This window comes from Bos indicus, chromosome X, assembly GCF_029378745.1.
Source record: "Bos indicus isolate NIAB-ARS_2022 breed Sahiwal x Tharparkar chromosome X, NIAB-ARS_B.indTharparkar_mat_pri_1.0, whole genome shotgun sequence".
Lineage (NCBI taxonomy): Eukaryota > Metazoa > Chordata > Mammalia > Artiodactyla > Bovidae > Bos > Bos indicus.
The window spans coordinates 61,291,442-61,307,220 of NC_091789.1; the positions used below are offsets into that span (position 1 = coordinate 61,291,442).

At 40.4% G+C, this 15,779-nt stretch overlaps 2 protein-coding genes across 3 annotated transcripts in view; one reads left to right on the forward strand and one right to left on the reverse strand.

The window, feature by feature from the left end:
• Positions 1-12,798, reverse strand: part of COL4A6 (collagen type IV alpha 6 chain) — a 337,948-nt gene extending 325,150 nt beyond the window's left edge. For both annotated transcript variants that reach the window (XM_070783765.1, XM_019955843.2), the window contains exons 1-2: positions 12,530-12,798; positions 12,289-12,340 (exon numbers count right to left, since the gene is read on the reverse strand). In XM_070783765.1, coding sequence (XP_070639866.1) covers positions 12,289-12,340; positions 12,530-12,540 — 63 coding nt within the window. In that variant the 5' untranslated portion in view covers positions 12,541-12,798. The remainder of the gene's footprint in view (positions 1-12,288; positions 12,341-12,529) is intronic.
• A 1,341-nt stretch (positions 12,799-14,139) lies between these two features.
• The window catches only part of COL4A5 (collagen type IV alpha 5 chain), a 252,629-nt gene continuing 250,989 nt past the window's right edge, over positions 14,140-15,779 (forward strand). Inside the window, exon 1 of the mRNA XM_019956152.2 lies at positions 14,140-14,544. Coding sequence (XP_019811711.2) covers positions 14,464-14,544 — 81 coding nt within the window. The 5' untranslated portion in view covers positions 14,140-14,463. The remainder of the gene's footprint in view (positions 14,545-15,779) is intronic.

A 15,779-nucleotide genomic window follows, 5' to 3' on the forward strand; every position in this document is an offset into this window, starting at 1 on the left:
AAAATATAAAAAAATGATCCGTCCCGATAAATACAAGTATATTTATAGAGTCCTAGAGACAAAAACTTGAAATCTCAGAGATGTCCTGGAAAAATCTAGAATATTTTAAATAAATAAATAAATCTCCACATTTATAATTTATTTTGAGTCCTTCAAGGCCTAGGACAAATTTTGCTTCTGCAAGTTTCCCAAACTACAGTCCTTATTGACCTCTTCCTTCTTTCACCTTCTAGAACACTTCATTCTGATCCATGATGTTTAATGCTGGATTATCCTATAATCCAGTGTTTTAAAATAGTGGTAGTAGTTCAACAGTTCCACATCTGATTTTAATTTCAGTTAAAAATATATGTTAAACTATTTTAAGACTGTAATAAAACACAGCATGTCCCATTCAAATGGGTTCCACACCAAACATTCACACATCAGAAACCACCACTACTTGTGCCGATGCATGCTGCCAAGTTAACAATGTGTATTTAGGTAAGAAAGAGAGAATGAAAGTGAGAGGAGAGGGTAGTATATGTATACCTAGAATATAGATTTTACTGCCTTGTCCTTTTAACTGAAGAGCATCCTGAGTTGACAATCCAAACAATTAAGCAAAAAACAACTACTTATTTCAGTACATTAGACTTTTATCCAGGCAGGAATAAACTGGAAACTAAGACTTTCATAGTCTTCAATTTCAGATTTTATATATTTTTTTTCATTCTCTTCCTTCTTACTTACTTTACAAATAAATAAATATTAAAAACTTTGACTTATTAACAAAACACTCAGTTTGGTCTGGCTTTTATGTTGGAGGAGTCATAAAAGATTTTTTGGGGGGAGAAAAGGGTCTACAGCTGTAAATTTTGAAAAGAGCTCTAATCTTTGTCATCATTATCAGCATCTACACCAACATTTTTATCTATGAACATGCTCTGGGTATATAGATGCTGGTAAGTATGCAATTTAATCTTATCGCCAAGGCAAGGACACATAAATCTTTCTCAAGTTGATCCCCATCCTCAAGGGATTTGCTACACTCACAAACAGAATTTAGAGATTCTAGGCATTTCAGATTTTCTCTGCCAACCCTCTTCCCTTCGGGTGAGGGAAAACAGTCACAAAGCTTTACAGAGCAAAGGAGAAATACTGCTTAACTTTGCTTCTGTCCCCTAGAGAAAATCTGTCTCCCAAAGGACTGACTCAGCCTGTTGGCCAGAAATCCCAGACATTTATGGGAAAGCCTGGTCTCTCTGAGGTAAATACAGTTAGAATTTTAGGGCCAGGGAAATTTCCACTAAAGAGTACCAACTCCCCCTCAGTAAGAGCAACCAGATTGAAAGATAATGGTGAACTAGCCCTATTGTTAGACTAAGGGGAACTGGGACTTCAAAGATACCTGAAGAGGTATCTACAGACACAATCTTTAGTGGATATCCTGATCTCTACAGGATGTCACAAAGGTAGGGGAGCAGAGATAGAAGTGGCTTTGGAGAAACTGGAACAAAAATAACAATTCTAATGCTTTTTCTCCCTCTAGGAAGCTTGAAATACAAACTCAACACATAATTAAGCAATTTTCTCTAAAACATCCCCAAATGGGCTCACCACTCATTTTTAGTACAGAGGCAGTCACAGTGAGTGATGGGAACAGAATAACAACAACAGTAACCATTTTACAGCTAATAATACAGCTAGTGATTTGTCCTCAGGCCATAGTTAATGATGGTGTCTGTATCAGCACCGAGAAACATTTGGCTCCAAATATGGAGGTTTCCCAGGTGGCGCTAGTGGTAAAGAACCTGCCTGCCAATGCAGGACACATAAGAAATGCAGGTTCAATCCCTGGGTCAGGAAGATCCCCTGGAGGAGGGCATGGCAACCCACTCCAGTATTCTTGCCTGGAGAATCCCCATGGACAGAGGAGCCTGGCTGGCTATTTGCCCATAGGATTGCACAGAGTTGGATGCAACTAAAGTGATGTAACACACATGCACATGGAGCTCTGTATTTTTTAAACCACACTATCAGGAAATAGACCTCCAGACATAAAACATGGAATCCCCAAAAAGCTGGAGGAAAGACACATACTTCATGGCCTCCCTAAATTTTATTTACTTTTAAAATTAATTTTTATTGTAAGCTAGTTGCTTTACAGGGCTTCCCTTGTGGCTCAGCTGGTAAAGAATTTACCCGCAATGCGGGAGACCTGGGTTCAATCCCTGGGTTGGGAAGATCCCCTGGAGAAGGGAAAGGGTTGTTTACCATGTAGTGTTAGTTTCTGCTGTACAGTAAAGTGAATCAACTAACATATACACATTGTTGTTGTAATGTAGCTCAATCATGTCCGACTCTTTGGGACTCCATGGACTGTAGCCCACCATGCTCCTCTGTTCATGGAATTTTCAGCAAGAATACTGGAGGGGGTTCCCATTTCCTCCTCCAGGCGATCTTCCCGACCCAGGGATCAAACCCATGTCTCTGGCAGTGGCAGGAAGGTCCTTTATCACTGCGCCACCTGCGAAGCCTGTAATATATTCACATATCCCATCTTTTTTGGATTTCCTTCCCATTTAGATCACCACAGATCACTGAGTAGAGTTCCCTGAACTATACAGTAGTCACCTCAGTTTTATAAATCTGGAAGGGATAGATATGTGCCACAGGAGTGAGCCCTCTGGGCATAAGGAGGAACAAAGACACAGAGTAGGTGACCAGCAGTAACTTATAATGTCTACTACACTCCATCCGGAGAAATACACCTTGTGTATCCCTGTGCTCATGCTCAGTTGTGTGCAAAGGAAATAAAATAATTATTTTGAAGAGACATATGTTCTCTTATGTTAACAGCAGCAGTTTTCACAATAGCCAAATTGTGTGTATATTTGTTGTTTAGTCGCTAAGTCATGCCTGACTCTTTTGAGACCCCATGGACTGTAGCCCGCCAGGCTCTTCTCTCTGTTCATGAGATTCTCCAGGCAAGAATACCGGACTGGGTTGCCATTTCCTTCTCCAGGGGATCTTCCCAACCCAGTGATCAAACCTATGCCTCCTACATTGGCAAGCAGATCCTTTACCACTGAGCCACCAGGGAAGTAGCCCACACCTTTAGTACAGGCATTAGATAAATGCTCCAAGGAGTCATGAGACAGTAAGAGTGCAGGACATGTCTGGTCCTTTCTTGTTCCTCCAGCCTCATCTCACATGGTGTTCTGACTCTTTCCCCATGCTTCCCACTCTGTGTTCCAGCCACACTGGCTTGGTACTTGCCATGGTTCTTCAAACACCAAGACAGTCACAGTGTTTAACACATAGAAGGCACTAAATAAATATTTGTTGAAGGAAGGAAAGGGGAAAACAGAGTGGAGACAGAAGGCTAGAAAGAAGGGGGGACTTCTAGAAAATATTCACTAAAGTGGGCCTTAAGGGAAGAATGCTAAGTCCATCTTCAAAGACAGGAGGAAGGAAGGGATGAGAAAAGAAGGGTGTTTCAGGCAGAAGGAAGAGTAGGGGTGACTATGCATGGCATGTTGAGCCAACATCAAAACCGTAACACAGTCTAAACATCAGTATGAGGACAATAATAGGAGACAGAGTTAGATGAGTAGGCAGGGCCAGATGCTGATGGGTGTGGGGAGCTCGGGGTGGCATGATCGGATCTGTGTTTTAGAACAGGCCCCTTGCTTGCAGAGAGGGTGGAGATCAGGAGAGAGGGGTTGGGAGGCAGGGGAATACTGAAACCAGAAGGACAGTCAGGTCTATTTTGGAGTCTAGATAAGAGATGATAAAATACCTGAATTAGAGAGACAGCCCAGTAGAGTGGGTTTCAACTCCAAATCTGCCATTTGCTGGATCTTAGATCACAAATCTAGTTAATCTCTCTGAGCTGAGTATTCACCTTATATATTGGGTTGGCCAAAAAGTTTGTTTGGATTTTTATGTATGATGGTATAGAAAAACCCGAGTGAACTCTGTGGCTAACCCAATATTTCTTAAGGTAGTCCTGAGTTGCTAATAAATTAATATTGAGAAAGTGCTAGTAATGACATGTCATTATTAAAGTGGTAGAAGAGGGAAAAGCCCCTTCCCATTGGCACCAGTGGTAAAGAACCCACCTGCCAATGCAGGAGATGTGGAAGAGATGCAGGTTTGAACCCTGGGTGGGGAAGATCTCCTGGAGGAGGGTATGGCAACCCACTCCAGTATTCTTGCCTGGAGAATCCCATGGACAGAGGACCCTCTTCAGCTACAGTCCATGGGGTCGCAGAGTCGGACACGGCTGAAACAACTTAGTACACACAGAGAAGAGGAGAAAAAGAGCTGAGAGGGACAATTGAGAAATATTACCATCTTTAGACAGAAATCTACAAAGTGAGACTCTTATCTGACATTTCCCTTTTTCTCATCTTGTCATGAATCAGTTGTCAAAACTGGGAAACACTTAAAAATTTTTCCTCAGCATTGAAAGAAATAGAAAATACTTGTAGAGAGATAGAGTGAGGATTTAGCACCTTGTGAATGGTATAACTTGCACATAAATTCTCTCTTTTAATCTCTCAACTTTCTAAGACAGAAGGTATTATTATCCCTTTTGTACTGATGAGAAAATTGAGTCTCAGAGAGGTAAAATGAGTTGCCCTAAATCACAGAGGGCAGAGGCAGCATTCAAACATAAGTCTGATTCCAGAGTTCTTTCTCTTAAATATTATCCCACTGAACAAGGTTCTTATTTTTCCATCAGAGCATTGTTATTAGAGTCACCATTCATAATTTTTTAAGATAGACAGGGACAAGGTAGTTGTTGCAGGCCATTAGGAGTAGATCTGTTTACCCACTTGAAAGGCATCTGTCGTTCACTTCCCATATGCTTGGCAGTATCCTGGACATTATAATTTAAAGAGGGGAACATGACATATAAACATAGGAATTTCACAACTACATGGTAGATGCCACCAAAGGGGCCTAAAGAACTTTGGAAGCACAGGGCAAGGAAGAATAAATTCTTTCTGAAGAGGTCTGGAACTGTTTTACAGAGAAAATGACATTTTTTCTTGGTTTTAAAGGTTGAGCAGGAGTTTACTAGGAAGAGAATGTGTAAATGGTGGAGAAAGCCATTCCATATGGAGACAATGGCATAAGCAAAAGCAATAAAATGTGAAAGAACAAATGTGAAATAAAATGTGAAAGCAAGTGGCTTGCGAATGGAGACAAGTTCAGTCTCAATGAAGTGTAATGTATACTATGAGTTTGAGAAGGAGAGGTGGCAGGAAAAGAACACTTAGACATGAAGCTGGAAAGGTAGTTCGGGCCTGAAAATGAAGGCCTTTAATGTGTCAAGTCAAGGAGTATGTATATTAATCCTGGAAGAAAATAGAAACAAACAAAACTTAAATCTCGAAATAACATAATTGGGTTTGTTGTTAACAAAAGAACTCTGGTGGCAGGATAGAGATCAGAATGGAGTCAGGAATAGAAAAACTAGTTACAAGGTTATTTATATATGATGATGAGATTTGGAGCCACTAGGATATGACTAGGAAACTAGATGATGCAGGTTTTTGGTAAAACTAAAGGAACTTGATAGAGATGGAGATAATGAGGGTCGGTGCCTGATTCTATAGTTTCTCACTTGAAACTGGGTGGATTGTGATGACACTGAACAAATACAAAAAAGATAGCTGGTTGGAGTGCCATCATAAGGACCAGAAAATATTTCATTTTTGGATATACTGTGTTTTGGGGTAATACAACACAATTAGAGCTGGCATTGGTTGAGTGCTTATACTAAGCTCTAGGCACCATTTTAAGTGCTTTGTATGTATCCACTAAATGAGATATAGGTACAAGGGCTTAGCTGTTGTTGTTCAGTCACTCAGGCATGTCCGACTCTTTTGCAATCCTATGGACTGCAACCCTCTAGGCTCCTCTGTCCATGGGATTTCCCATGGAAGAATACTGGAATGGGTTGCCATTTCCTTCTCCAGGGGATCTTCCTGACCTAGGGATCAAGCCTGTGTCTCCTGCATCTCCTGAATTGGCAGGTGAATTCTTTACCATTGAGCCACCAGGGAAGCCCACAGGGACTTAGTAGGTAACTGGAAATAAAAGTTCGGACCTACAAAGAGACACCTGGCCTGAAAATTCAAATTTGATAGTCATCAATGTATAGGAGGCATAGTTAGAACTGTTGGAGCAAGAAGAAAGAAAGGATAAAAATACTGAGTAAAACCACCATTTTATGAGCAGGGGGTGATGAAAACTATGAGTTTTGTGATGGCAAAGATCATGCCTGACTTGTTAACCACTGTGTCACCAGAGCATGGTATACTAGTTAGAATACAGTGGCTGCTCAATAAATATATGTTGAATGAATAAAATAAAAATATCAGAGTGAATTTCCTGGTAGTCCAGTGGTTAGGACTCTGTGCTTTCACTGCCAATGGCGAGAGTTTAATCCCTGGTCCTGCAAGCCAGTGGCACAGTGTCCACTTCCTCCCACCAAAAAAACAGAGAAGTGTAATGAGAAACAATGAAGCATCATGACTCAGAAGACAAAAGGGGAAAGGTTGTTTGATTGGAAAATGCCAAGCACTAATTCAACAAGCCAGATAGAATGGGGACTACAGTGAAATCTTTGGGCTAGGCAGTTAGATATTTATTAAAAACTCAAAAGAGGGCAATTTTGGTAGAATAGCCTCATTCCAGACTGCAATAGGCTTAAGGGTAAATGGTTGTTGAAGAAGAGTAGACAGTGACCAGGAATTTGGCAATAATGTGATTGAGGGGGTTAGAGTTACAGAGGAAAATGAAGCCATAGATTTAAAATTTTTATTTGTTTTTATAATGGAAGAGATTTCAATATTGTTTGCAGAACCAAAAAATTCCTAGGAGAGGGGTAAATTACAGATGGTAAAAAAGTGGATAATTGTTCTCTGTTAATTTCCCCATCACTGTAGTCTCTTGGACATGCTTATTGGTCTGTATTTATATTTAGCTAGACTTTAAAACAAGTTAGAGCCCTATGATATGCCCCACTGGAATATTTGGTCAGCTTAAAAGGACTTCATAGTCCTTTTAAATACAGTCCTTTAATACAGCATGGTGTTTTCCTAATATCTTCTTCTATATGCGTATGTCTTGTCATTTACACAGAATAGGACAAGTCTATACTCTAAGCATGGTGGTGAAATCACAGAATTATGCATAAACAGAAGCAAGCAAAACCCAATATGTATTGATAACTGAGGTCAATCTATTTGTTTCAATATTATATTAATGAATTAATTAGGGGAAGGACACACTTTGCTCCTGCTTGACTATGATCTTATAAAATACAGGGGCATATTTACTAGAAATACCATAATATGCCTAGAGTCTAAAAGGTTGTTGGCACTTGTAGTCAATACAAATGCCCTCACATCTGAAGATGCCTTCATGCTCGTGCTCAGTCATGCAGTCTTTGCAACCCCATGAACTGTAGCCCGCCAGTCTCCTCTGTTCGTGGAATTTTCCTGGCAAAAATACTGGAGTGGGTTTTAATTTCTTACTCCACGGAATCTTCCTGACCCAGGGTCAGTCACAAATTGTTTATTGTAAAAACCAATTCATAACTAGAGAGTTTCTTTTTCAATACCATGAATTACTCTGGCAGTCAAGTGAAGCCTATCTACTGACTCCCTCTCAGAATAATATTCTTAAACATAGTCAATAAAATACATGGGATTACAATAGAAACCAATCATACTGAAACAGAATCAAAATATATAGTGAAACAAATTTGAGATAGATAGTAATATATCTGTTTCTTTAGTTGTTGTTATTCATTCGCTAAGTTGTGTTCAACTCTTGGCGATCTTACGGACTGTAGCCTGCCAGGCTCCTCTGTCCATGGGATTTCCGAGGCAAGAATACTGCAGTGGGTTGCCATTTCCCTCTCCAGGGGATCTTTTCGGCCCAGGAATCAAACCTGGATCTCCTGAATTGGTAGGTGGATTTTTTACCACTGAGCCATCAGGGAAGCCCAGTCTCTTTAGTTACACATTAAATATCTATTTTCCTCTTTACTCCTATTGGAAATGTTTCTTTTGACCTGTCCATAATGTAACTACATGACCATCTATCGTTACCTATTTATGTAGTCCTTTGATGATTGCTTCAGTTCTGTCTGACTCTCTGCAACCCCATGGACTATAGCCCACCAGGCTCTTCTGTCCATGGGATTCTCCAAGCAAGAATACTGGAGTAGGTTGCCATATTCTCCTCCAGGGGATCTTCCTGACCCAGGGGTCAAACTTTTATCTCTTATGTCTCCTGCATTGGCAGGCATGTTCTTTACCACTGGTACCACCTAGGAAGCCCCCCCACATAGTGGAATACCAATACCAAATACCAATAACAATACCAAAAAATAAGAGTAAAATACTGATACATGCTACAACATTAATGAATTTTTAAAATATTAATGCTAAGTGAAAAATGCCAAATACAAAAGATTATATATTATATGGTACCGTTTATATGAAATGTCCAGAAAAGACAAATCTATAGAGACAGAGAAGAGATCCATACTTACCTGGGCTTGCAGGTAGGAGCAGGGATTAATTCAATGGATATGAAGGATCTTATTGGGGGTGATGAAAATGTTCTAAAACTGGATATAGTTATGGTTGTAAAACTTGGCAAATTTACTAAAATTCATTGAATGATATACATAAATGAGTGAATTTATAGTATTTAAATTATATCTCAGTAAATCTGTTTTATAAAACAAAAAGCAAAAGAAATCTGAGAGCCCCAAACAAGGCAAATATTCCTCTTGATCCCTAGTTAGGAAGGGATTTTCTTCATCTGAAAAACCTTAACACTCTATTCAATACTTTGATGACTGTGATTATGGCTGAAAATCAAATTGGAAAGGACCAACTTGAGCAAGTTACTACAACTTTAAGAAGTTTGTATTTCAATCAGACTGTGATTTGAACATGGCTAAAGGCGTGGCAACCCACTCCAGTGTTCTTGCCTGGAGAATCCCAGGGACGAGGGAGCCTGGTGGGCTGCCATCTCTGGGGTCGGACAGAGTTGGACACGATTGAAGCGACTTAGCAGCAGCAGCAAAGGTGCTTTACCTGTGCTCTAGGCAGAGTTGATAATAGACAGAGGTGTTTTCTCCCCTTTACCCCTTCGCCACTCAAATAATTCTCCTACTGGGCTTTGACTTATAAATACACTTGGTTGTATTGCAGCGTTTTGTGTAAGCAGATTTGGGGCAAAGTGGGAAGAAAACATAAGGATCCTGACTAATTTGGGATATATTTTAACTCTTAAACATATCAGCCTATGATGAGACATGGAGTTTTTTAGTTTCTTCTCTAACAAGATGCAGATAATAATTTATCAAGTATCCTATCCCAAATGGCTTCCATGATTTTTCAGTGGTAAAGAATCAGCCAGTGGGTTTGATCCTTGCATCAGGAAGATACCCTGGAGAAGAAAATGGCAACCTGGTCCAGTATTCTTGCCTGGAAAATCCCATGGACAGAGGAACCTGGCAGGCTACAACCCATGAAGTCATAAAAGAGTCAGACATGACTTAAGACTAAACAATAACTATAACAATCCTATCCTTTAAGGAACATAATGACTACCATTGCCTGAGAAAGTGAACTCATACAGAGTTAGAGACAATTTTTAAATAAATCTTTGTGTGTTGTGCCTTAGGAACTTAATAACCAAAAATGATTATGGATATTTTGAATTTCTATGCTCTATCTCACTCAGATAAATTGTGAAAATATTTCACATAAATAAAGATCAACACTGTTTTAAATGAAATTTAATGAAAATTCATTATTTAACTCTGGGTTTTAACATTTTGCATTCCATCCCTTCGAAAACACTGCTTAATAAAGTCTGACAAAGAAAGAACTCAAAAGCATCTAAATGGCCCTATCTCCAATGCTCACCAATACTCCATTATAGACAATGTAATTCTCACAGTGAAGAGACTTCCTCATACTGAAGCACAAAATAGTTCTTATCAATCTATTTATGTTCTTTTTCATTAATATAAGTCAGAAAGGTATGGAGAATTCAAATATTTAAAACCATCTGAAAGGTGAAAAACATTATAAACCCAGAGGATGAACTGAAATTGAGAGTAAAATTGACTATTCTCATCCAGCCAATATGGATGAGAATCCAGTACAAAGAGCATAAACAAAGTTCAGGATGGGGAACACATGTACACCCATGGCTGATTCATGTCAATGTATGGCAAAACCACTACAATATTGTAATTAGCCTCCAATTAAAGTAAATAAATTAAAAAAATAAAGAACTTCCCCTTAGAAGAGTCACCTTCTGAGAACTCACCCTGTTAACTCTCCTCTTTCTCTTTGACATTTTTCCAAAAATTAAAAAAAAAGCTTTACAATGTCAATGATATTATGCAGAAGTAAACAATAGGTCAGTGAAGCAGTTATGAACTTAAAGCAAAATATAAAGTATTGTCAGTGCATCTCAAGGTTTATTTTAGTCTTTCCAGGGTCAGTCACACTGACAGAGCAGGTGACATTGTAAAACAATGGGTCACAGTCTAAAATCCACACACCAAAGTAGTGCTTGAGTTTGGAGACATGCTTTAATATTTCTGAGAAGTGAAGGCAACATCCTCTAGTGACTTTCAAAGATTTCAAGTGATGGGATGCCATCTTTGGATAGTCTCCAACTATATAGAATGATTTGTTAATGTTTTTCCCAAAAGTACACTGAATACCATCAGCCAGAGTCTGAAATAAAGGTTTTGCTGGAGGGTATCCTGCCCATGCATGACATTTTTATAAGTGCCAAGATTCCCAGACAAATTGTTAACTAATCAAAACCTGGCATTTTCAATAAATGTAGTATTGAGCCCCAAGGTAACACATAACTAAACTTGTATACTAGAGGAATCAGAAAAAGAAGAGTGTGGAAACCTAGATCAATACTTCTGCTTACAAAGTATTGAATTCACTTAAAATAAAAGCTGATGTTCTGAGTTAAAGGGTCACAAAATGTTAAGAGTCAAGATTTCTTTAATCATCCTCTTTTCATAAGGGAAGTCATTTCACTTTATTCCAAAATTTTCTTAAAGACATATACCATGACAAGTAAATCATTTTTTCCCATAAAAGTATTAGGGGATTTTATTGGGTTGACTGAAGTATGGCTTTCTAAATAGTATTTTTAAATATTTAAAGTATTAAAAATAGAGTCAATCAGTTAAACTTGTCAAAACTCAGAAGGTAAAGATTTGGAATATATATTTATCTGTCATATATACACACATATATATTTAGAGTACATGTATGACTTTGGCTATTATTAAGAATTTTAAAAAATAGAGCAGTGAAATAGTACTCAATAGTTGAACAACTTCATATTTGAACTCAACAGTTTATTTCTGTGGGCGTAAGTTGCTAGTGAGTCTGGAAAACTGCAGCATCTCTGATTGTTAAGGTCTCGCCACCTTTGGTAACTTATCCGAGTAATTTCATTGGAATTACTCCTTTCTGGGATCCATTAAACTTTTCTTGACCAAATGTCTACAGAAATTCCTTTGCCTGCAGTCCCTGGCCGATTTGATGGATATTATCTAAACAGCCTATGAAATGTTAAGTTTTAGATTTTTTTTTCTTTTAAAACCGCTTTAACTTTTAACTTTCCGATGAGAGAGAAAACCAGTAAAAGGAAACATAGGGCAGAAACTGAACATCATCTAGTAGTATCAGTGCAGTTTAGCTGGTTAAAGAGCCCAGATGTTGTCACCTGGTACTGTCAAATGACTCCAAAGAAAATACTTAAGTTTAACTTCTATAGCATTCGCCGTACTTCCAAGTCCCATTTCTTGTGTACTCCTCCCACTTTCAAACGTGTGTGCCAATTCATGTTCCTGTAGACCAGGGAAAAACACATTTCTTCTGCCTTGTAGATCGATATAGAGAAAGGGATCAGATGTCAGTCATATCAAGTCGTCCAGGAAGACGCTCAGAAATGTATGCCTTTTGTGTCTTTTACTTTTATTTTCTCAACCCCTTACGAAGTTTTGGGACAGAATGATGTCTGAGTCCCAAAGGCATTAGCCTGACACTGTGCTATTCCTCTCTAAGGACCCCACTAACTCCCAAAAGAAGTGAGAGTGATGTGAACTCCGTTTCACAGTGTAGCCCCTTAACACAAACATGAGAGTTGTGATTGTGTTGAGGGATGCCGAGGGGGTCAAAGGAGAAGGAGGGAAGGGGGTCGACAGAAAAGACTCACCGCTCCTGCCAGTTCCTCGGTCAGGCACAAAGTAACCAGAAGCAGCCACAACCTGAAACGGGAGGGAGGGTGAATAACATGGGTTTTCTCCGGGATCCTGTGTCTGTCCATAGACCCCCGACCCCTTTTTGCTGACTACAGCCACTTTTTCTGCAGTGACAGAAGTACAAGTACAGTGCAGGTCCAGCAAAGTAGCCCAAAGTAAGAAAGAGGAGGGGAGCTCGTGATAGCAACAGCTCACCCAGGGTGCATGCTTGCGGCTCCTCCAGAGCTGGGTCCCGGGAGACTGCTAAGCGGTTCCGCGGCCCCGGCTCATCTGGGCTCCGCTGATGCTTGGCGGCTGTTTCCTTATTCAAGAGGATGGAGTAGGGGGGCGGAGTGGCTCACTTTGGAAGAAACTGAACTCGGCTTCTAGATAAAAGGTGCCCCAAAGGGAAACACGATCAGCGGTGCCCGCTACAACTTGCTGCACTCAAGGGATAGTTCCATGCACCAGGAGAGGAAGGAATGGAGGGGAAGGGGGCGGGGCTGTCTGCTGTCAATCATCCCCCTACCTTGGGCAGCCAGTCGTCTTTCCCACTTTCAGGCACCTCCACCCATAACATTCCCACGCATCTCCACAGACCCACAGACCTATACACTAAGACACTTCCTTAAACCACTAAAAACTGTTACAAATACACAGATTAAGGCATACAATTCCCACAGAGACAAATGGGCCCCAAAGTATCCTTGCACACTTGCTCAAATGCATACCAGTTACTCTAATTGATTGTACACTAAGCTCTTGGGGTGGTGGTGGTAGTGGTGGTTTCTGGAGTTGTAAACCTACCCTTACTTGAGTGGAACCTAAGGATAAGTGGGTGCGCTTGAAACAAGTCCAAAGCCCCGAAAGACTGTAAAGTGGTAAATTCTAGGGTCTAAAATAATAACTGTTCTGAAGAATTCCTCCAAGGAGTTCACATAAAGCATTTTCTGGGCCTGTTGGTGCTTTTAAAAATCTATATATCAGAATTACCAAAGTAACGTTCAAGTCTCATTTTATTTGGGAGACCAATTCAACTTCCATTAACATCATACAAATATTTCCAATTAGGCATTCATGTTAGTGTTAAGGAAAATTGCACTAAAGTTATTTAATTCCCTGCCTTACATCTCTCTGAAAAACAACTGCAATGAGTCAATAACTTTTATGTTAGTCAATATAAGATGTAAATATTAATTATGGCATTCAATGTAGCTAAATAAAAAGATATAACTTTATTAAACATCCAACCACATAATTACTAATATCTACTGAGCGCCCCCAAATCTTATATGTATATAACATGCATAAAGTCTTCATATACATATACTTATGTTGATTTTAATTCTTCAGTTGTAAGCATATATTTAATTATATAAATATATTTATATATTTCTCATATTTGCACATTTTCTGTTGTATATAGAAACTCCGTCCTGCGAGCAGGTGGAAAGCAAACAACCCCGGCAGCCCCCAGAGCAGCGACCAAAATTTGTTTCTAATCATTAACAATAAAAAGGAGCGTTTCTCTGAGATCCCTCCGCTACAAAAAATAGTCCCAGCTCAGGTCTATTTGCAATTGACTTCGGGGCTCACATCACTGAGAGTGGAACTGGGCAGGGAAAAGGAGTATCAACTTAAGGTGCCACTGAACGAACAGAAAACTTTCCCGGTGGGACTCGGGGTGCGCAGTCAACTGGTCTGGAAGTTTCCCTCCGCCAAATAACTGAGCGTCACTCCCTCGCAGGTTGCTGGTGCAGTGTAAAGCTGTGGCGGAGTGATCCTGAAATTCCCCAGGGCTGGTGGGGAGGGGGCGGTGCGGGGGAAGAGAGGGAGGAAAGTAGATCTGTGGGACTTGCGCGAGGAAAAAGTTTGCAAGTCTGGACAGAAGAGACAAGTGCTCCCGAGAGACCGGCTTTGGGGAGGGGAGGGGGGAGGGAAGACTAGTTGCTGGTGCTTCATTTCCCCCCCCCCCTCCACTCTTAAAAAGCTTTTCTCCTCACCCAAGACGACCGGCACAATTGGGACACCCTCGCTGTCCCTCTCCGGCTCTAGCTCTCTCCCTATAAACCCTCAAGATTATGTCAATTGGTCAGAGCCAGCCAGGGATTTCGTGCGGGTGCTGAAGGAGCTGCGGGAGCCGGAGAAGAATGAAACTGCGTGGAGTCAGCCTGGCTGCCGGCTTGTCCTTGCTGGCCCTGAGTCTTTGGGGGCAGCCCGCAGAGGCTGCGGTAAGTCCTTCCTTCTACACTCCCCCCAACCCCCCCCGCCCCGCCACCCCATCACCTCGCTCTCACGCTGAAATCACTTTTTGTCCCTTTTATCTTCCTTTCTCCTGGGCCTTGGCTAGGGGAGTCAGATGTGCCTTCAGTTTAGGAAGAAACATTATTTACAGCGCTAGTAACTCAAGCCTTCTCAAGTCCGAGGGAGAGGTTTAGGTGCTTGCTTTCCTGCGGCTAGTTGCTCTGGGGGCAAGAGCAGAACCTGGGGAGGAGGACGCAAGTTAATAGATCACTAGGCTCTGGTGGATATTTAAAACTTTTCCTCTCTACTCTCCACCCTCGAGGGTTTCCCTACCTGCCGGGTAAGCTTTTCACTAGTTGTGCCCAATCCACACACTCTTTCAACTTTGTCGATAGTTTACTGTTTTGACTTTTCTAAAATCCAGCTTCCACCAAAGTGTTAAGCGCGCCCCTGAAGTTCTTTCCTTTTGCCTTTTCCTTAAGCAACAGGAACCTAACCTCACCTCTAGTCAGTAAAGCCTCTGTAGTCTATTTGACATCTTGTTGCAAATGATCAGGTAACATACCAGGAATGGTTTCAGGCTTCAGGTCTTCTTCATCTCTCTCTCTCTCTCTCTCTTTTTTTTTTTCTTTTTATAAGTTCTAGGTTTTCGTTCTTTACTTTTTTTGCTTACTAAATCACCTGAAACAAATCGAGAGTTTGCCCATTACCTATTTAAAGGAAAAGGATTATCTTTTTCAAAGGAGAATGAGTGTTCTGGTTTAAAGGGGAGCGAAGCAGGGAAGTGAAATGACAGAGCAAAAAGTACCATTCAGTTTTAGGAATGTAGAATTAAAATCTTAATTATATCTCCTATAAGGGTGTCTAGGTAGTCCCACCCAGTATCCTTCTGGGGGTGAAAGGCAAATCTAAAGGAATGAATGGCTTTGTCAGAGAAAATGTTCTCTAGCCTAAACTCATCTTCCTTAATTTCACTTAACCTCTAAATAAGAATTAAGTGTGTGACAAATTATTGAAAAGTTATGTTTGAGTGAACATAATGGGTGGTTTTAAAAACACTTTAATATGAGATCATGGCTTAGGCCTTCACATGGTTGAGTGATTGTCAATTCTTTATATGCAACTGCTATGTTATAGCTTCTATGGGTCCACTTGTGAGTTACCTCTAGCTGTTCTTTACGCTCAGAATGCCTCAGGTTACAGCCTTTCTTCCATCCTCCAG